The 22,892-nt window shown below is 37.5% G+C and overlaps 1 protein-coding gene across 2 annotated transcripts in view; it reads left to right on the top strand.

Annotated features, from left to right (window-relative positions):
- The window catches only part of LOC139442339 (E3 ubiquitin-protein ligase TRIM9-like), a 193,390-nt gene that overhangs the window by 144,594 nt on the left and 25,904 nt on the right, over positions 1–22,892 (top strand). For both annotated transcript variants that reach the window (XM_071223137.1, XM_071223138.1), the window contains exons 5-6: positions 3,809–3,948; positions 15,813–15,951. In XM_071223137.1, coding sequence (XP_071079238.1) covers positions 3,809–3,948; positions 15,813–15,951 — 279 coding nt within the window. The remainder of the gene's footprint in view (positions 1–3,808; positions 3,949–15,812; positions 15,952–22,892) is intronic.

Below are 22,892 nucleotides of genomic sequence, written 5' to 3'. Positions count from 1 at the left end.
AAGACAAGCGGTTCTCAAAGAATTCTCTCGAGAATATAAAAATCTCTCTCTCTGAAACACAAACTAGATGAACATAAATGATACGGTGCAAAATGACTGAAAAGATGGAATTAAGGTATAAAATCAGATCCATTTCTCGTAATGAGAAGAAAAGTTGTTCCTTTGAATGGTAAAACTGATACTAGTTTTAAATGTATCTCACCTAAGAATCACCACAAATGTCAAACTCATTCAGCTGCTCTGAAGTAAGGAAAAAATGATTCCTAACTGCCACAAGCTGTGGTAATGTTGGCTGAAGGGTATAGAGCAATGTTGCATTTAAAACAGCTTTCACCCAGCCTCAACACCACCACCAATCTGGACTTGTCAGCTGAGGAAATAACATAGAAATTGCTTTTAAACACTATTGACTTATTCTACCAGGGGAAGAGTGCCTAAGTTACTGGCCAAATCTAAGCAAGGTCAATATTGTTTGAGAAAAGGAAAAGAAGAAATGACAGAAATTGAATGTGGAGAAATTTGTTTGGAAAATCAGTGACACTCTGTCAACTCTGAGCTTTGACTAGCTGGGGATTTGACTAATGCAATTGAATATTCTGCTCTGCGGGTTGATCGATCTGTTAGGTTTGTAAATATAGATGAATTTAGTATTAGGATTGGACCTATGTCTGAAACGATGCTAAAACTAACACACTGAAATGTTCATATCAAGTTAGCATATTTATTTAATGGTAGAATTCTATATAGCTAATGTAGATATAGCTGATTGATTGACAAGTAATTTTATCCAATTTTGATTTTCTGGTTGATGAGGCGCATATTTGTAGTGAAATTTTATGAGAGTATTTAGTCATCAACTAGCTTCAACTTCAGTGTGTTAGTGAGATGAGTTAGCGAGTGAGTGAGTGGTTTTATGCTGCTTTTAGCAATTTTCCAGCAGTATCACGGCAGGGTACCCAGTAATGGGCTTCATCCAGTGTACCCATGTGGGGAAACGAACCCAGACCTTTATCCACTAGGCTACTCCAATGTCCCAGTACTTTTATGAAGTGGTAAACTTCTAATATCAGTATTGCTTTAGGTTTTCCTCCCTTATTATCTAACACAATATGATAATACTGAAATATTATTCAAAGTAGCATTAAACCCAACTCACTCACTCACTCACTCACTCACTCACTCACTCTGAAAACTCCCATCTGTTAGTGATGCCATTGTAGTTTACAAATGTGATGGCTTAGTGTCTAATAATGATCCTGTAGATATGAATGTTATTTTAAAATGTCCTTGCGCTCTGAGCATCTTGGTAACAACATCTTTTGCTGAACCACCTCGAGATAGGAAGTGAAACCCTCAGTGTCTAAACTATATACTTCTGGCCAGGTCTAATGAAGACATTTTTACAACAAAAAATATGCCCTGCTGACAGTGATGTTCCAAGATTCCACCGTTACATTATTACATGTACAATACAGGTTATCCTCATTCAGGGCCCACTTCTTCATCAGCCTGAACACCAGGCAGTAACGAAGTCCCATCCACCTACAAGGACATCCCTTTGCCCTGGACAACAGGATAGCTATTATACTGAGATAATCTTGTTAAAGATATGGATAAAATTCAAATAATTGCCAATTATGAGTAGTATGTCATTGAATGCAGCAACTGTTATGGAATTGGCTTTCATGCCTCTTGGATGTAGAAGTGTACAGCTATAGGCAGAGCAGTGTATCAGAGTGGTATAGCCACAGGGCAGCTGTACCAGTTGTATAGGAGATCGATAACATAGCTTGAGCAAGTCAAACACAATCGAACATTCGAACGTGAGATCCTATCTCCCCCCAATTAGAGACAATGCAAAGTTGAGATCTTGCTATGAGGACATAGGAAGGAAGGACATAGGTTTTGTCATGTCTGCATGACATAGATCAAATAGTTTACTGGAAATGTCAACATGACAGGTTTGGAGACGGTGATCCTTTCTGGAAGGTCACAAGACTAGACGTACAGTCATCAAAACATGTTTTGATACAATTCTTTAAAACCTTGTGACATTTAATTTCGAAACAATTGTGAAACACTTGACAGTTAAATCTATTCTTCTTCAGTAACAACCACTTTTTCTCATCTGTCAGAAATAGCTTCAACTGATCTGAAGAGATGGTCAAATATTGACCAACATCAACATAAATTCAAATACTTTTACTATCAAGGCTGTTTAGCTTGGTTTTAGCATTGTTCCTGATGGATGACAGCTCCAGCCATGTATCAACCATTAATGATCAAAGTGTTGAAACCAGGCTCAAACAAGTGATCAAATGATAATGAAAGTGAAACAAGTCATATCTGAAAAAGCAATTATTTCTATGAAATATTGAAACTGTTTCAGGTTTGACATCAAATCTAAGATTAGTTACTCTCCAGATAGTTTAAAAGCGATTTGTATGTTTCCCTGTCTGGAGTTGGTTAAACCGTTTTAACCTCATCAACAAAGTCATATGATAGGGCAACTGTTACAAAGTGATGCAGACATTATGCCCACAGGTGGTCTCAGATTCAAAACAGATCTTGCAGCCTTAAATTTTCACAAGTAAATTCTGTGGGATCACAAAGTGCAGGGGGTATATCTGATATTTCATGATCAGGTTTAATCCAAGCAGGAGCCATGTGGCCTGTATCAATGTTGAGAGTATAGGTTCCATGCCTGTATTTGAAGGTCAAGTGTAGAACTGTTTAGCACAACACTTGCAGTCAATCAGGCAAATTACTTCCTGTTAACACATGCTTACTAAGCCATTATGTAGGTGTTTAAAAATCTGTTGAAATAATTGAAAATTTATGTTAAGTTTGGTTTTGATTTTCTCTGCAGTAGATGCTAATGTAACATGTTGATGTTCACATGGTCTTAGTTTGTAAAGCTTATGAATAATAATTGCACACATGTGGGTAGGCTATGAATATGATTAACGAGTTATATAGCATAATAAAAACCATAACAGAAATGGAATATGTATTTAAGAAGTGGGGCTTGTGCAGTTTTGTAAAATCAAGATGGTTTGCCATTTGTTTTAGAATTAAATTGTTATGATGTTCAAATAGCCACGTTTGATGTTCTACAACCAGGGATTACCAAGGGGTCTTTCCATTTGTGAATCCTGGAGACTTTGTCATGCTTTTGGGCTCCAAACATGCACATCCCATTGTGACCACTGTACAAGCAGCAAAGAAAACATAAATAATGTGGGAAGTCGTTTATTAAGTATGGATCGGATTTTCCTTGTTTGAAACTAAATTTAGCGATTGATTTAAGAAACTTGGCATTGACAGTAAAATTTGTTTGCATGCTCCCAGTGCTGCAATTTAAATCATGAAGAAAGAACAAAAAAGTGTGTATTCATGAAAAATAATACACAAGGGCACAAAGTGCTGGAGTGCTCTATTTTCATGAATACCCACTTTTGAGGTCTTTCTTGGACATAAATAATTCATCCTTGACAAGAAGCCAATGCACAAACACAACCAACTACACCTGTGTCAAATGAAACAGGCAGTTGTATGTGCAGTTCCAGTTCCACATGTGGTACAAAACTGGATGCACTTGGGGAACAAATCACTTGGAGAATGGCAGTTGCAATGGAATATCTTATGTTGGTAGTGGGTTCCAGCTATTTGGATGAAATTGTTCATGGGAAATAATACATGGTTAGAACAATAGATTGATGCAATAAGAATTATTTGGGATTAATGGCCAACATTTTCATCCTATGATGTCAGATGATGATATGTTCTACTGCTGTCTCTCCCACAGCACCAGGTCAGCCTTTCATCATCCCAGAAGAATGCAGTGCAGAGAACAACAGTGTCACCATCGCTTGGCAACCGTATCCAAGCAGTGTCGTAGAGGCCTATACTCTAGAATTAGATGACGGAAATGGTGGAGATTTTCGGGTGAGTTTCATAGTTTCATATCTTTATAGCAGTTAAGTGAAAGTATGAGGATTCTTTTGGATATGGTGCTTTTGTATTGTTATGATGATTCCTAGTCTCATGTTGCTATGTTAATTGAGTTAATGCTGTTGAACTCAACTGAAGTATCATACACGCAGTCATTGTGGTCTGCTTAAATGGGATCAAAGGCTGAAACAAACAAGACGTTTGTAATCTTAAATATTATGCTACATAAGGGAACGATGCCCACAATAATTATTAATAATACACTTATATAGCACCAGATGCCACACAGACATATATCTACCCTGGTCATTGCACCAGATTTCACTCAGACATAGCACTAGCTTTGTCAAAGGATTTTTGCATTCTCAGCTCCATGGGGATTATGCAGCCCATGTTGCCTGTTTGGTACTTATATTGTATCATTCACATTACAACCTCAGCCTACCAGGAACCTAATTATTGCTGGGTAAATTGAAAAAAATGTAAAAAAATCTCTTGTCTAAGAGTCACCTCATTTTACAACACTCACTCACTCACACACTCACTTCTGTGCTTTCTCTTTAGACATGTCAACATGTGATGTTCATCATGAATAGATTTTGTTTTGTGTCGATAGCTTTGGCATATAGAAATCTTTATTTGTAGATCTTCAGGGAACTTACTTGTAAGAGGAAACAAATGGGAAATCTAATCTTCTAAAAGTGTACGTAATTATGTGTGAAAATTCAGGTTTTGTGCCAGATAATATAATTTAAGGTTGGAAATCAATAAGTAGCTGAACCATTAATACAATTTTGGGATGTTTGGAAGTTTTGATAAAAACGTGAGCATGACTGGATGAACTCTAGATCAGTAGCAGGACATGATAGCAGTAGTCTTCACAGAGACTCCTATACAACAAACAGTAGCAGGACATAGTTTTATAGAAAGGAAAACACCTTCCTGTGTTGTGTGAGGTAGGGCGGATAGCGGGCCTATATTGTATAAGGTAGAGTGTGTAGCTGGCCTATGTTGTATAAGGTAGAGTGGATAGCTGGCCTGTGTTGTGTGAGGTAGGGCGGATAGCCGGCCTATATTGTATAAGGTAGAGTGTATAGCTGGCCTGTGTTGTATGAGGTATGGTGGATATTTGGCCTATATTGTATAAGGTAGACTGGGTAGCTGGCCTATGTTGTGTGAGGTAGGGCGGATAGCTGGCCTATATCGTGTAAGGTAGGGCGGATAGCGGGCCTGTGTTGTGTGAGGTAGGACGGATAGCTGGCCTATATTGTATAAGGTAGAGTGGATAGCTGGCCTGTGTTGTGTGAGGTATGGTGGATAGCTGGCCTATATTGTGCCTACATCTGCTGTAGAAGTAGATAAAGTAAAACTTTATTATTGTAAAGATGTGGTGGTGATGCTCAAGTGCCATGGTAGGATCCAGATTGTTCTGTCCCTTTGGTAATACTTTGTGTCACGCTGTAAAGGAGTAAGTGAGTCGGCTTTTATGCCACTTTTAGCAATATTCCAGTTAACATTAACATGAGGGGCACCAGAAATGGGCTTCACACTCTGTACCCATGTAGAGAACTGAACATGGGCCTTCAGCATGGTGAGCAATTGCTTCCACCACTAGTCTAAGCCACCATCCCTCACAGTAAAGAGATTATGGAGTTAGTAACAAGTCTATTGAAAGATGAATGGAGGAACAGTACTTTGTGATGTTTAATCTGGTATTTTTAATAATCGTAAGATATTCAAGGAATGGAGGTTCAAATATTCAACATATTGCAAAAACAATCATAGCAATGCTGTGTGAATGGAAATATTGAAAGAGCATACAGAAGACCTATGGATCTGTACAAATAACTGTAGTTCTGTAATGACATTACCAGCATGAATGAATCACCGACTTCTGTGAAAACACTACTAAAATATTTATCCCAGTTAAGGGCAGGAAGGTGAGGAGAAATGTCCCTAATTATGGATATGCAAAACACGATGTTGATGTCAATGAGTGGATGTCCTACAAGTGTGAGATGAACAGACCCCCTTCTGGGGTCATTGGTGGACTATAAATAATTGATGAAGAAACAGCAAGTGGTACTATACCAACTCACACTTCCAGGATTCATCTTTGATGGTGGTAGAGCCATCTCAATTAATGTGTCACAGAAAAAAAGTGTTTGCCTATAGAAACTGTTGATCTTGTACTCAGCTATTCAGGGTGGTAGAGTGCAGGCATCACAGCTCTGGCAAATGCAGTGCCTTGATTGCCTTGTGCTAATTGTTATACACTAAATATCATAAAAAGGCAAAATACATGTTTTCATAGAGTCAGAAATCAATGTTTATGTTGAAGTACAATTAACCTTTCACACTACTGACAATGTGATGGACACAACTTCACCCACTCACAATTAACACCTACTCTGATGGTGGCTTTTCCTACTGTAAACCTTCCAGCCACGCCACGCTTATCACAATTACCCAATCACCTCCCACTCTGATGGTGGCTTTTCCAACTGTAAACCTTCCAGCCACGCTCCGCTTATCACAATTACCCAATCACCCCCCTCTCTGATGGCTACTTTTCCTACAGTAAACCTTCTGTTTCACTTCATCCACAATCCTCCATCACAATCCTCCACAACAATCACCCAATCACCTCCTGTCCTGATGGTGACGTTTTCTACAGTAACCCTCTATCCACTTCATCCACAATCCTCCCCCTCAATACTCCATCACAATCCTTCATGACAATCACCCAATCACCTTCCATTCTGATGGTGACGTTTCCTACAATAAACCCTCTATCCACTTCATCCACAATCCTCCCCCACACTATCCTCCATCACAATCCTCCCCCCACTATCCTCCATTACAATCCTCCCCCCACTATCCTCCATCACAATCCCCTCCCACTCTAATCATTGGTGACTCTTCTCATTATCGTCCTCCAACCACTTTGTCTACACAGCCCACCACATGACCTAATGTAATCATTCTCCTTCATTATATAGGGGCTGTTCCTGCCTGCAGACTTAATTGTATTTCTTCAAATTAACACATTTTTTTAAGAAGTTAGATCCCTGGTCGCTGGCTATGGCTGAGGAAGTGACTGCCTCTGTGCAGGTGTTTGTTTGTGCAGTACGTTGATTATCTTGAATAGCTGATGGCTGCAGGAACAAATATAGAGAAACGAGTAATCAGGACATTTAGCTGGGTCATGAGATTGTCACAGAGCTTTGCCATGAGATTGTCACCTGGCTGTGCCATGAGATTGTCACTTGGATGTGCCATGAGATTGTCACTTGGCTGTGCCATGAGATTGTCACTTGGCTGTGCCTTGAGACTGTCACTTGGCTGTGCCATGAGATTGTCACTTGGCTGTGCCATGAGATTGTCACTTGGCTGTGCCATGAGATTGTCACGTGGCTGTGCCATGAGATTGTCACTTGGCTGTGCCATGAGATTGTCATGCCTTGGTAAATATCAGAATACTCTGATTTATGCTATGTAACTATGTTTGGATACCACTCTACTATGTCATAAGGTGAGTTAGAATGAGGTTGCCTGCACCTGGTCTGAATTCAGGAGGTTGCTGTGGTATTTCTAGAATATTGCCATGTACCTGAATCAGCCGCAATATCACTCACTCTGTATATTCATGTAAATATTTCTGCATCATATCCCAGCAAAAACAAAGACAAATATTTCCCACCACCACACTGAAGTCAATATATAGAAAGTACCATGTAAAATAATTACCAGCTCCCATTGTTAATTTGTGAGATTATTAATGCAAATTCCAACAAATTAATCAAAAAGAGGTAATGAAGAAAGAATGATAAATGTGAAACAACAATCGGGATGAGAAAAAGAACAATTGCTTGAAGTGATCATGTGACTTGTCTTTAGCGAGACATGTGCTGTGTACGACCCCGTCGGTGTCGGGGGATTACCACGGCAGACACAGATACTGGAGGCTGCTGGGACACCCCTATCAATCAGTGTTGTGTAATCCTTCGATACCAATAACCGGCGTTTGTGCCTCTTTCAACATGGTGGTGGGGAAAGTGCACCTCATGGATTACAGCTATCTCCTGCGTTTACATCCCGATCATATCTGTTGTTGTGATAAAAAATGACAAACGTCCCTTAGAGAAATCCATGAAACTGATAAATCTGCCCATTCTCTGATCTCTGACATTAAAAAAAGTTGTTTTCTGAAATGATGGATCTTTGTGCAGGATGCGAATTAATGTCATGACTCAAAACTTGTATGATAATTGTTAAAGCTGTTTTTAAATGGAAGCTGTTTTAGTATCAGGTGCATCCCATAATGCAACAGTGCGGGGTTGTATGCCATCAAATGTTATGATGAGTGGTTGGAGCTGGCATAAGAGCTTGTAAACTCCTTCAAGCATTTCTCAGTTAAAAAAAGTAAATTAAATCTTGAAAAAGTTGTCCTTTTAAGCGCATGAATGCTGTCTTGGCAAATGATGCTGATCACTGAGTTTTAGCCCCTGAATGTTGCTTGCCATGTTTTTCTGGCACAAAACTTGAGAAAAGACAAAGGTGTTAGTTTCATTTATTCTAAATGAATTACATCCTTTGACTTAATTTGAATGAAATTTAGAGTGGGTTAATTTTTTTCATGTCACAAATGTTTTAGAATTTTCAGACAAACAATTAAATCTACAGGGGTATTCATTTTCATAACAGTTAAAACAACTAGACAAAAACACAATTCATCAAGTACAGTAAAGAATTCTACAGGAGAAACTAAACACGTAATCCCTTCATAGTGAAGCATAAGTTCTAATGAATTGAGCATAAATAATATAACTGAATTTTGTAGATAATGTTCTTTGTGGTGTGCCCTGTTTGCTAGAGACCATCTAAAGAAGGAGTTCGTACAGCAGCCTGTTTAAGATGTGACTGACGATGACACGTGGAGAAGATGTTGTCTGCAGTCACAGTCCATGCAGCAAGGAACCATTCATCACCCCTGGCTGACAAAGCGACATTACTGTAGTCCCTGATTCTGTCATTCTTGTTACAAACAGTGTACCAAAATGGCCACCACACTGAACGAGATTTTCAGTTCAACATTTTCCTCAATGTTATATTGACCAAAGCAGTTGTTCACTCAGAAATGCATTCAATAAGGCTAAGATATCAAAACCAGTGCATTATCCCAAATACATTGTATCAACAAGGGTCCACTTTCAAAGCAACTTTCTTCATTTTGACTGCTTGGTCACTGGGTTGAAACTGAGTTTCCATTACTGATATTCCTTGTAATCTAATCTCAAGGGTACCAAACTGCATAAGACAAAACTCCCTGCAATTTCTATTTCACTACATTTTCACTTGATTCAAAAATTTTGAACTTCTTTAATGCATATAAAAAAATTATCCTTAATAAATGGGTCCAAAGAACATTTATTCCAATTCAGTTGCATAAAAAGTTGGCAAATCTTGAATGCTTGATTTGGAAATTGATTGATTTGAGTTTTTATTCGCTGATAAAGTCATCTTTAGCTCCCTCAAGGGTAAAGAGACATTGATGAAGACACAGAAAAAAGTATGTTTCAACATTCGGAATGATGTTGATTTATTATGAAGAATATATGAAGAATATTACCAAGAAATAAGATAAAACTCTATATTTTATGTATGTTATTTGAATTTCATTAATGGGCACCTACTATACTGAAACAACATAAAATATACAAGCTTACAATAAAATTTCATACTCTTAAAAAATAAAGATTAAATGAAATGATCCATACCAAGAAATAGCTTTTCCGAACCTTGTAACATTTTTTTTCTTCAAAATATATTGCATCATATCTTTCTGTGCACCTTCAGCAATAGACAGAGGAATAAATGTCAGGCCGCTGAGGATAAGAAGTATGGGTGCGTTTAGGTTGAGTGCTGTGATGGAGTTGACCGGAGCCTCCTTACAGTGGCACAAGGCAGACTTTTGTGACTGCTAAAGTCAGTACTATCACACATGTGATAAGAAATCACTGGTGGTCCATCTCCAGGCACAGATTTCCTTACCTTTCCCCATTATGCTGATGCTATCTCTGAGAAGTTGTCATAAATTTGGACATTTTAGACTGAATGATCTGATGTTTTTTTGCTCTTGAAAAAGTTAAGCTAGAATTTGTCACTGTTTGATAAGGAAGATGATGGAAGGAGTGTTGTGTTACTGCTATGTTAACCACATTTGCCAAGTATTATTTAATATCATTCAAAAAAATTACACATAGAATGTCTTATAGAACTTATAAAAGAATTTCACATAATCATTTATTGATCCAGGTTTGCTTGAAAAGTTGGTTTAAATATGAATTATTTGAAAACATATCCTGCGTGTACAAGTTTACTCTCAAAGTCTTCAAGCTTATGCATCATTTTTGATAGGATGCCATGGCTTGAATAGTGCAGATTGTATTACAAAATATATCCACTCACTCACTCCATTGTACACCGCCTGAGGTTTTGTCTCTGCTTCCTCCGTCTCAGTATTTATATGACCAGATGTAAGTAGATGGATAACTTTATGTGGCTGTCATCTTTTGTTTCATGATATACATAGAGTACCTCAGTGAAGGTGAGGTCCACTACCATGTACTGTCTGTTATGTTTCAGTAATCTATAACTCTTTATCTCTGGTGTTACTAAAGAACTCTTTGGGACAACGTTTTGCATCATTCATTGTATAAGTGACAGGCTATCACATAGTGCATAAATTAGAATTAAGTTTCAGAGCACCAAGGGTTTTATAATTGACAGGCCTTGCTCAGCCATGAGGGACAAAGAATCTAATTGATACCAAAAACGACTCATTAAAAGGAATTTATTAAGGGCCCTGTGACCTTTTAATTTTATGATGAAATGGGTAGCACCCCTTTTTGTTTATAACAAGGAAAAGACAATATAGTGGAAGACATGGGATCCTACTCTATCCATTTTATGTGCACTGTTACGTTTGATTTAACATTAGGTCCAACTCCAAATTAAGGAATGTTGTTTGCATGGGTGATTCAACTCCATATACGTACATTTGGTTGAATGAAAACACATGGAGGTAGTTATATGAAAACATTGTACAAGCAGTTCATTTTAATTTCAAATTATTATCCTAGTTTCAGTTTTATCAGTTTGACATTTCGGGATGTCAGTTGTTGGCGTTATCATAACATTCAGATAAAATTCTTTTATCTATTTTTGTGTGTGCATCAGATCAGATTGTAATCTCAATATTTCTTCTTAATCAAAAGGATGAGTTATGACAGCTGACACAGGCAAATTATGATTTAAAAATTCTACATTAAACTTGTCATCAGGCTTTATCCAATAATCATGTGAATAATTAAAATTTTGAATGAGCGAATAACTCTCAATCAGGTGCCGAAGTGGCATTGATGGGACAAAACTGTAGTCTGAGTGCGTGGTCTTGTCAGTCCACTTTAATTTGCATATTGTCTCGGGTCGTGGACAAAGACAAGCGACTTAACAAGTTCAGAGAATATTAGGTCTGAGTCTCAATGTAGAATTTCTTCCAGTTGAGGAATATTGTTCAAAGAAGTAATTTTTTGGGCAAATCCGGAAAACAAAGAACTTTGTGGGGATTTTTTCCATTGTTCATGGCTTAACAATTCCACCCTGTTTTTCCAGAATTATTTTCATTGATTTTTGCCGTCCATTTGAATTTATTTCATTGTCCATTATTAAAGTATTGTTTGTGGTCATCAGATGTTATTTCAAGGTGGGGTTTAGCTGCCAAGCAGTCATTAAAGTATATTTTTATTAGAAATTGTTTTACACTGTTGTTGATAGTGACACTAAAACAACAATTTGTCAATCAATTTCTACCCAAAAGAGAGATCACTTACCATAATCTTTATTTATATGCAAATAATTGCAAGTCTATAGACTTGACAAACTATTTCTACAACTAAACAATGTGAAACATTAATGCTGTAATGATGGTTGAAATCTTTTCTTTGACACTGTCAAATCTAATCGAGTCTGACATTGCTGAGAAAAACAGACCTTGAAATTAAATTGTTAAGAATTTAGAGGGTCACTCAGTGTATTTAAGACCCTTAGTCAGATCTGGCACCAATTAGGGTCATCCAGTGCAAGTGTCATCAGTCCAGGCAAGAAATGGGGCATCATGGCACCATATTTCAGCCTTCGTTAATACAAACACACTCAATGTACAGGTGATTAAAACACAAGTTTTAAAGAGTGTAATTTCGATTGATCAGAGTAGATGGTCACGACCCCAAGAGTTCTGATGGTGGGAATGAGCAGGTGGAGGTCAATAGGTTGTAATTACTCTTTTCTCTCTATCCAATTTGCAGAGGTTGTTTTGTTAAATCCCTATTTAAACTCTGGATATCACACTGGGATGACAAAAGCTTGCATGGTATATTGATTGCCAGGTTGATAATGATTTGGTAAACATATTGTTCTGGTGTTTCTGTTTTTTATGTCAGATTCTAGCTCGGTCCATTCCATTAGAAAGTTGTGATGACCAATCTATGCGAACATGCAGTTGGAATTAAATGTTACACTGACAGTTCTGTAGGAATGTGCATTGAAAAAGATATCATTCTTTATGAACTTTTTTACCATATTATTAAGACCTTTTTGGGTATCTTTCTGTAGGAATATATGATACTGAAACAGCTTGTGGGACCATTCTGTTGGAATATATGCTATTGAAACTGTAGGACCAGTCTGTAGGAATATTTGATATTGTAACAGTAGGACCAGTCTGTAGGAATATATGATATTGAATAAGCTATTGGGACCAGTCTGTAGGAATATATGATATTGAATAAGCTATTGGGACCAGTCTGTAGGAATATATACTATTGTAACAGTAGGACCAGTCTGTAGGAATATGTGCTATTGAATCAGCTATTGGGACCAGTCTGTAGGAATATATGCTATTGAATAAGCTATATGGGAGGACTAATCTGTAGCTGACATGGAACAAGTTATGGCAACCATTTTGTACAAACTTTTTTTGTGTAAAGTTGAGGCGTGTATTACATAAATTGCAAGTGATTCCATGGTATTTGATAGGCTTAAGAAACAATTTTTAAGTGTCAATGATCCCATAAACCTAAAACAAATAGGTTAAGCCCACTAGTGGGCTACGGTTTCCTGATTGGCTGATATTAGTGTGGGTGTTGCTTGTTTTGCATTGTTGTGCTGAATGATGTCACTGATTTCTAAGTTTTTTGTGTTAATGATTAAATAGGCGGTCTGAAGTTACTAATGTTGACTTATTTATTTGTAAGAACTGACATTAATTTGTTTTGCGATTGAGGAAGTGTCCCCACTGTGCATAAATTTACCTGGTTTAATATATTGAACACTCTGGTTTCTACGTCTATACCTCCATTGAATAGAACATGCCATTCCTGAAATAATCATGACCATTCTTTGTGAACATGCCTTGGAAAAAGTTATTATTCTGTACAAAAATGTGCTATTGAAAAGTTATGGTGAGCATTCTGTATGAATTGTGGGTACGCGCTCATTACAAAATGGGCGGTGGGGTAGCCTAGTGGTTTAAGTGTTCGCTTGTCACAACAAAGACCCGGGTTCGATTCCCCACATGGGTACAAAGTATGAAGCCCATTTCTGGTGTCCCCCACCATGATGTTGCTGCAATATTGTTAACAGCGGCATAAAAAAATAATCAGTCAGTCAGTCAGTCAGTGAACCCCTCAGACACTGTCATCCTCACAACACAACCAACATTCTTACTTATAGCTTGGCCATGATGCTTAGGTGAAATTTGAAAGCTGTGAAGTGTTACTTTTGGATGTGATGAATGTCATTAACCTTTCAGGATATATACTTCTAATTTTATAGTTTTAGATTCTTGTTGCTTGGCTAAGTTTATGGCAGTTGAAGAGTTCCAAGCTGAATAAAAGAGAGTATGAATCATATCCAGATGAAATCTATGATTCAGTTTGACAGACATTAATTTGTAAACTGACATTTCTAATATTAGTTACAGGTTACCTGCCAGGTATTTTCAGAATCAACTTTCTTCAGACTTTTTAGATGAGAACCGGTGCCACTGCCCTGGAAAGTGAGATGCATCTGTCTGCATAAATACTCATCTTACAAACACTTTCATTTTTACATGGACGCTTTGATGCTTTTGGTGATTTTGAAGGTGCTTTTTTACACAAATGTTATTAATTGTTTGAAGTTAGTCTGTCATGCTATATCAGTCTCTTACAATTTGTAAAACTCAACTCCATGAATGTAGATACTTGTCACTGATACAAGTTCTTTTATAGCCTGTGGACTAATCATGAAGCTTCATTGATGTTTGTTGATGGCTGATCTAACATTTCTGTCTCCAGTTTCCCAACCAAATTTAAATGTTGAATATTTCAAGATGGCTCTTTCAGTTATATACCTATACTGACAAGTTTTGAAATGATGCATCTTTGACATTTATGGATATTGAGTTATGTTCTCATTGTCCTCTTCACATTTAGCATTCATGAAACCGGAAACATCTTATCACTAATAAGCAAACGAATAATTTCTCAGACACATTAATCTCAGATGATATGCAGTGAGGAGAATGTAGAATCAAGGGAGGAAGAATGTACCGTTTGAGTCATCCATTGTTAAAGATCCAGGAAATGCAAAGGGAGATAAGCAAAGCAACGCAGACATGCTTTGGTTTTGAGAAGTTACTTGAGACGTTGTGATAACACTGAAACATTGTTAATATGGCATTATCTCTCTTTGTTTTAATATACAGGAAGTGTACAACAGTAAGAGGAGATAGTCTGTGCAGGGTGTCAAAAATCTGAATTAACATTTAATTTGACTTGGACAAAGACAACCATGCACATGTGTCTGATTACACCAAGAATAGCTTAACTCCTGTTTGATGCGCTACCTGATTGGAGATGTTCTGGTATAGTCAGAGTTTAATTGTTCTGTTTATTGTGCTGGGTCTGCAAAAAAATAATGTGGGAATGGATGCTGCTGCTGCAGGTTATGGATGTAAATTACCAGGTGAATGCTTTGATTACAAGAGCAGCAGCACAGCCTCAACAATTACATTGTTTGGATATATAATATAGAAGAGCCAAGAAATTAGGGTACCTGATCATGGAAAGATGTGTTTTATAGCCTAGTGGAGTGTATGCTCAGAGAGCAGAAGCTAGGCAGTCCGATCCACAATCGCATCAAACCTAAAGGTGTTAAAAGATGGTACTTGTTGTTACCCTGTCTAGGGCTGGGGACTAAGGGAGTAAGACAAGCACTGGTCCGCTTGGATTCCATATACTGTGTCTGACTTTGGTATCCATGTTAAACTTAAACATCATCAGTGTTTGATACATGAGGTTCGACCACAAGACCACAAGACTGACAAGATGCCAGAAAAATTTGATCAATATTCTGTCTCACAGTCTCACCGCTAAGATAATGGTATCTCCCATACATTGACACTGACTTACAACAGTCTTTGTGCTAAGATCACTTTGTGGAACAAGACTCAGAACCAGTAATTGTAAATTTTAGGTGGTCCAAATGCTGGTAGAAAATATGAATATGGCAGGTGAGCTACAGAACCTCCTTACCATCTTTCATTGTGAATTCGAACATTCTAAAACCTTTGTGAGTTCATATTAGCTCCAACAAATAAATTTGGACTATTTTCCAAACAAGGATGCAGAAATTGATATAGGTGGAGAAAGTGCACCTTCTCAGTACTTTTATTACTTAAAAGGTCCACCTTATAACTTCTCTACAGTAGCATTTTATCAAGTGTATGTTTAATAAGTATTTCTTTGTTGCAGGTGGTGTATGTGGGGCGGGAGATGATTTGCACCGTGGACGGACTACATTTTCACAGTATTTACAATGCCCGGGTGAAGGCCCACAACCATGCTGGGGAAAGTCCATACAGCGAGCTGGTATCACTACAGACAGCTGAGGGTAGGTTCACGGAATACCTTGTCCCATAATCCAGTACTAGCTCTGATACCTGTTACAATCTCTTCACTGGAGCAGTGGGAAAGCCTAGTGGTTAAGGTGTTTGCTCCGACTGCAGAAGCCTTGGTTGATTCTCCACATGAGTACAATGTGTGAAGCTGATTTTTGGTGTCCCCCATGATTTTGCTGAAAGCAGAATAAAACCCACTCACCACAAACAATCTTAGTTCTGGAAATACCTACCTAAGAATAGTTAAATATATTTCTTTTCTGTTCCCACTCAACGGAAATAGCACCATGTTATTGATCATCTAACATAGGCGAGAGGAACAAAAGGAATATTGAACTGCCAAGATACAAATGACAATGCTATGTCATCCTGATGAAAACATGAGGATTTTGTTTATTGGAACAAATGATTTAGAAGATTTGATTATGCTTTGAGCAATTTCCCGAAAGAACTGATTGTCATTTACAGAGATTTTTTTCCTCGTGGGACAATCTTGGCCTTGATCAGCCATAGACGTTTAAAGTCATTAAACACAACAGTTACAGCATTGGCTAGTTGCTTGTTACGCAACGTCCCTTGAGCTTTTTTGTGAGTTCTGAATGATACCTTTTGTAAATGCATGCTGATAGGTTGAACATGGTTCAGTCGAACTGATGGAATTGAAATTGTAAGTTCATGCCCATTAACTCTATGTATTCCCTGGTGAAACTACATCAAACAGGACCATCTCCAAGCTAGGGATATTGTATGTCCTCCATTCTGCCTTGCTAACTACTGGAAGAGTTGTTAACCTTTATTTAAGTATTTGTTTAAAAATCTTCATGATACAACTATGGAAAACTGATACAATTGGGTTACTGAAATGTTGAATTTTGACCTCCTGTTAGCTTGAAGACCTTTTCCAAAATTTGAATTTTTATCATTCAAATGGTTAATGTTTTTGTCCTTTCTGTTCGATTATCTCTGATTTAAGATGTAATTGAAGGAAATGACAAATGCATGTATTCCTGGGGACTCAATCACTGCACCCACACTGGCAGCTGGAGGCTTTTAGGCTTGTGATAAAACATGCGCAATCAGCACGGAAATAAGCACGATATGTCTGATCCTCCTGAATGCCCTGGGGTTGGCTGGGATGTAGAAGAGAAAAATGTCAGTATAAGCTACTGAAGTATTTTCAGAGAAATTCAGAGAACAGGCGAGAAATGCTGTCGAAAACTTTAAAATTACCAGTTACCAGTTCAAAAAGTGCAACTTTGTTATGAGTGTTTTGTGTTTTAAACTGACAAAACTATTAAGAACTAAAGAATTAACATATATACACAAACAATGCAATACATATTATCGGTAACTCAGATTATTTAAAAAATGAGTTGATAACTTTTTAGAGGCTTAAAAATAGAAATTCCTAAGACTTCAAAAGGGCAAATCTTTAGACAAAAAAATTAGAGCATTAGACCTGAGTTTTAGCAGTGTTGCCATGCCGGCATGAGGGTTATGTGTATAATGATGATAGAAATGTTAAGTACCTAGGTTACAACGATAACTGCTTGCCTACTATTTCAAGAAAATGATATGGATCATTTAAATAGTTTCCTGAATCCAACCGCCGCTGTGTGATATTATACAAATTCAAACAAGAATTGATTGCTGTTATGCACTCAATGATAAAAAAGAGGATATATACTGTTAAACAATACTTATACCTGCATCATTTGAGTGGCAGATAAGAAAGAAATATTTACACTGGTGTGTGTGGCTCCTACAATCTTGGTTTGGATTTCAGAAGGTTAGACGATTTTCTTTGATTTTTGTTTTAAACATTTACTCTGATAAGAAGGATCATTTTCAAACAGAAATATATGCAATCATTTCTGTGATTTTATATCATCTTGTTCTTTTATCTTCAAACTCAGTTGAGAAGCTCTTAAGGAGAATATAGAAAGCTTATCACACATATTAACAAACAATCTACCAAAAACTAAAAATATAACAGTTTATGTTTGTAAGAACAACCAAAAGAAATGATAGCTTGTTGCCAAAGAATTTGATAAAAGCCCCCCAAAAAACATTAAGAGCAATCTGTATGTAATGTTTCTCATCAATAATATTATTCACTTTATAACTGTGATCAGTGATGGGTCATGACTAGATGAGCTTTGTCAGGCAATACCAAGGTGTCTAACCACTTATTCAGACCCATGCTTTCCAAAGTGATCTTAGCACTATGACTGTCATAAATCCATGTTAAAGTCTATGAGTTTGGACAGTTCTAGGCCTGCCATCACTGCAGTACAGAAAGCAGGTGTTTATATGGAACTGGGAGACAATATTGAAATGTTCCACATTATAGCTGTCAGCATTTACAGCCATCCTATTCTCAGCGTGTTTCAGTTCCCCCTCTATTATTTTCCCTGTAGCCAAAAGCCAGGTGATATCTCCCTTCCTTTGGATCACCTCCAGATGCTCTTCTCCACTGGCCAAAGTCAAGTAATCCAGGTTTTCCCCTATATATCCCCTCTTCTCTGCTATGTTCAAAGCCATACATGTCACCTATAATATGTTATGCATTGCCAATTTTGTCTGCCAGTCTTGCCAGGGACCCAGGTGGCCCTTTGTGTTGAGTTGCATCATTTTGTTGCCAAGCAGTGATATCGCCATTATGATCCTTGGTCCCACTTGCACAAAGCGATCTTAGCGCTAAGATGATCATAACGCCCATACTTAAACATAGGCTTATGATAGTCTTAACACTAAGTTCGATTTGTGCAAGTGGGCCTTGGTCTGTCCCTAAAGTCTTAACATCTATGCCCTGTGTCACTAAGTTTCCTTCTCTAATAGTTGCCATTCTGTTATACAACTAGAACACTGTTAAAAAAATAAAACCAAATTTCACTCTCACTCACTCACTAACCTGCCAACTCACATCATCACATTTCCTTGTTTCTGCCATTATGATAGTCTGTCTTATATAGATCAAATACAGCCCATGCAAGTCTATAATGTTTGGCAAGTCTAGATTACTACAGTATCAGTGTCTGTAAATGAAGAGAGTCACTAGGCTCCCTTTTATTATATTTTTATTAAGATAACTGAACAACTGGTTTTTTTCTGTACGATATGTTCATTTCAGAGACTAGATGTTAGTCTACCATTATGACTCAGTATCTTATACCACCAAACACTTTGAACTTTCACCATTTGCGATGAATTACACTTAGTGATTAGCTCTATGAGACAGTTACATCATTGTTTATAACCTGAACATGAATGGAAGGATTAGTCAGTATCTTGAGTTTATGGCTAGTTAAACAAGTAGATCAAACTCATATGTATACCATAAAGTATTCATGTTTGACTTGAAACATTATGGATTAGATAATGACAGCATATAGATGGTTTCTAGATTACTGTAGCCGAGCTCATGACACTCATGACTGATTACATGAAAAACTGGAGAAAGAAACCCTCAAGAGTATGCATATTTCAACTTATGACAAAAGGCACATTTTTTGGTTATTTGTTGAAGGGAGTGTGTTGGGTTTCAACATCCAGTTATATCACGACAGATAGGTTTCATGTTTGAAGAAAGCCTAAGGTGATACAGGTTACCATTTCAGTGAAACACACTAGTATATGTATGATGCCGGCAGAAGAAGGTTCTTATTTGGGTCGAACCTGAGATTCCAAGCAACAATCAGCTGATCCTGACTTACCTAAGGGAAGCAACTCAATATAGTATAGTCTCTGACCCTTGGGTGTTAAAGGCCAAGTAGAAAGTAAAGAGGCAGAAAAAGAGCCTCATTACACAGGAGTATGGATCACTTGCTAAGACTGGAAATGTGTAGCTGGCCCATTTTATGGCTCATGATTCACGTTTAAGTAAGTGCTCACTGTAAAGTATCACAGCTGATCCAGTAGGTACTATAGCTAGTAGGTAGATAAGATCTATTGATCTTGGGACATGGAAACACTCACACCTAAATTGCAGCCTTAATCGAGTTTGGCCTATTAGTATTGTTTACGACCCCTTGTGGGGACTTGATCAATTTAGTAGACAGCATTAGCAGGGGTGATGTATTGTCAATTAATGGAGTTATCTACCCTTGCAATCTATGTGACATACTCCATAGTGTCATGTAATTTGAAGCTTCGGTGGCATCAAAGAGAGTCGGCAAGGGACAACGGAAAACAAAATTATCCCATCATTTCGACCCTTTGACCAATCAGCCATCAAACAAATGTGTTTGTTGGAGTTGATCCCATATTTATCCCTGTCACTTAGCCTACAATGACTGCCCAGAAACATGAAGCAGACGCACAAAATCTAATCAGTGAATTATCTTTTGGCTGTGCCTAATCTGCAGGACAAGGTATATTAGATTGTAATAATCCATTGTTTATCCTTGTTGTCCATGTTTCACTCACTCCAGACAGATCGAGCTTCTTGAATTGTAATCAAAGTTTGACGTCTGCTTCTTGGGGGAATCTGTCTGCTCCTCCTCTCTAGCCATCATGGAGCCAACTACAGATGATGCCATAAGACAATGTCACCACGCTCCCTGGTGAAAGGGGATTCCTTCCATTATGTTCTTAGTGACACCATTTACATTTGACGGTCACACTTTGGTTGTCATGGTTGAGTCTTCAGCAGATGAAGTGACTTAGAGGAATGATAGATGCACTGATCAGTATAGGACACTGTTATCACTCATGAGTCGCACCACTTCTGGTCACCTTTAGTGATATCTGGTGCAGTTAAAAGGCACATACACGAATAATGGATTCACCTTGATACTTGATGAGTCACACTTTTTCTTGTCACTCTGATAATTACTGAAGTTAAAAGGCACATACACAATTGATAAATTCACCTCAGTACTTCGAGGGACATATATATGCTTGACCTTCAGGCATTTTGTTGCCGCCATCCTCGATACTTCAGTAAGTGAAGGGACATACATGAATGATAGATGTGTATATAAATGTGCTTTGAGACTTCGCTTATTGGACGACAGGTGATTTATCAGCCTGTCATGATCTGCATAGGAACACATCCATCTCAGGAATGTCACTAACTATTATTAATTTGTGCCTACACATTTGATTTAAACACATCATGAGACATAATATTATAGTTGAAGTCATAACAATGCAAATGTGAAGAAAATGATATTGCACTTAGTTATTTCCATTGGTTGAGTGTGTTACTCCAGCCAGTGATATTCCAGCTATGTCAAGGTGGCCTGTAAATTATTAAGTCTGGTCTACAACTGCCAAAGATTGACGGCATGAGCAACATTCAACATCTTCTTGGTACATTTTAATACACACAGCCAAGTAAATAAAGTGACCACCCAATCCTCATTATAGTCGTCTGCTAAGCAAGCATGCGTTGCTTGGGATCTCTTCTGCCCCATTCTTCTGTTTGTTCTATTAAGAATGTAGAAGTGTGGTGGGGCGGCCCAGTGGTTAATGCATTCACTCTTCATGTCAAAGAAGTTTGATTCCCACATGGGTGTAATGTTGGAAGCCCATTTCTAGTGTCCCTGGTCATGATATTGCTGGAATATTGCTGAAACCGTACTCAGGAGAATGTCGAATATCTTTCATCAGACTCACTTCGTTCATCTGTTCTTTCATTTGAAATCTAGAGAAAATAAATTGCGATTTTTAAAGGATGTGATTGTGTAACAGGAGAAGCCACAATGACAGGTTGTACTGACAGTGTGTCTGGAGACTTGGACTTTGATTTCTACAAGTTGTGGCTAATTTGAATGATGTCATTTATCATCAACATCTCCGAGTCGCAGTACCTGTGAATTGTTGGCCCGGACGTTGTCGTGTCAAACAGCTTACGATCTTCGCTGCCACCATGTGCTGATTGGATAATGAAAGCAATCAGACCTCATACAGATGTTCTGATGTTTCATTAAAAGCTTTTTTTTTCAAAATTTATTGAGAATTGACGTCTGACCTGACACTAGGAGTCCGCCCAGTGAGACATTTCATTTTGTCTTGAAAAATGTGTCTGCTCAAGATAGAAGAGTTTCTAACTGTGCAAGCATCTGTTAAGTGCTTACTGCTGGACAAAAGACCATTTTTAATTCATGATCACTAAGTGAAATCTTGGGATAAGATGGCTGAAATTATTTGGAGGGGGCAGTGAAATGTCTATTTTTAAACCTGGGAATTTTTGTTAAAACTATTATTAGTTGAAAGAGAATGACTTCTGATCTTTTAATTGTAGTGGAATTGAAAAACTTTTCAAGCGTTAGGTTTCGTCAGTGGTGCGATGAGCACTTTGCATGAACAATAGGGTAGCAAATGGAATTATTATGCATGAGATGATAGATTTCTGCTCCATGTTGAGAAGCTTTCTGTAAATTATGAGACAAGCGTTCACTTTGTGACAAACATGTTTCTAGATAATTGTTGATAATGGTTCACTTTTACAAGTTCAGTTGGGTCATACAATTAAATCAGTGCCTGATCGTTGGGGAAAATTGTCCTAATATTTCTTTCCAAATATGAATTTCTGTGAACAAAGGAACATTAATATTGACCTTAAGTATTATACTAATTTTAGATATTTATTTAAATGTTGGAAAGTTGAACCAAATGGAATGTCTGTATGTGTTCAAATGTCTTTCTGTTATTACATGAGAAAACAGAATGCCTTAATCTTTACATTCTAAAAGTCTCTTTATATGAAAGAAATAATTTCTTGTTTTCATACATGTGGAATAAAATATCAAGATAATACAAAAAAGGAAATGAAGTATTGATACATTTATAAACACAGAATAATGAACCATTCCAGTCGCTGTGTGATATCTTGGAACTGTTTCGTTTCTTGATGACATTAATGAGACAATTTAATTTACTGAAATGAAATTTTAGCACCAGAGAATTGGTACTGACAAAGTCCAAT

The sequence above is a fragment of the Haliotis cracherodii genome, unplaced genomic scaffold, assembly GCF_022045235.1.
Source record: "Haliotis cracherodii isolate W230 unplaced genomic scaffold, xgHalCrac1.p SCAF_5, whole genome shotgun sequence".
Taxonomy (NCBI): Eukaryota; Metazoa; Mollusca; class Gastropoda; order Lepetellida; family Haliotidae; genus Haliotis; species Haliotis cracherodii.
Note: the sequence above shows the minus strand (reverse complement) of the source record. Positions and strands in the feature narration are given on the sequence as shown.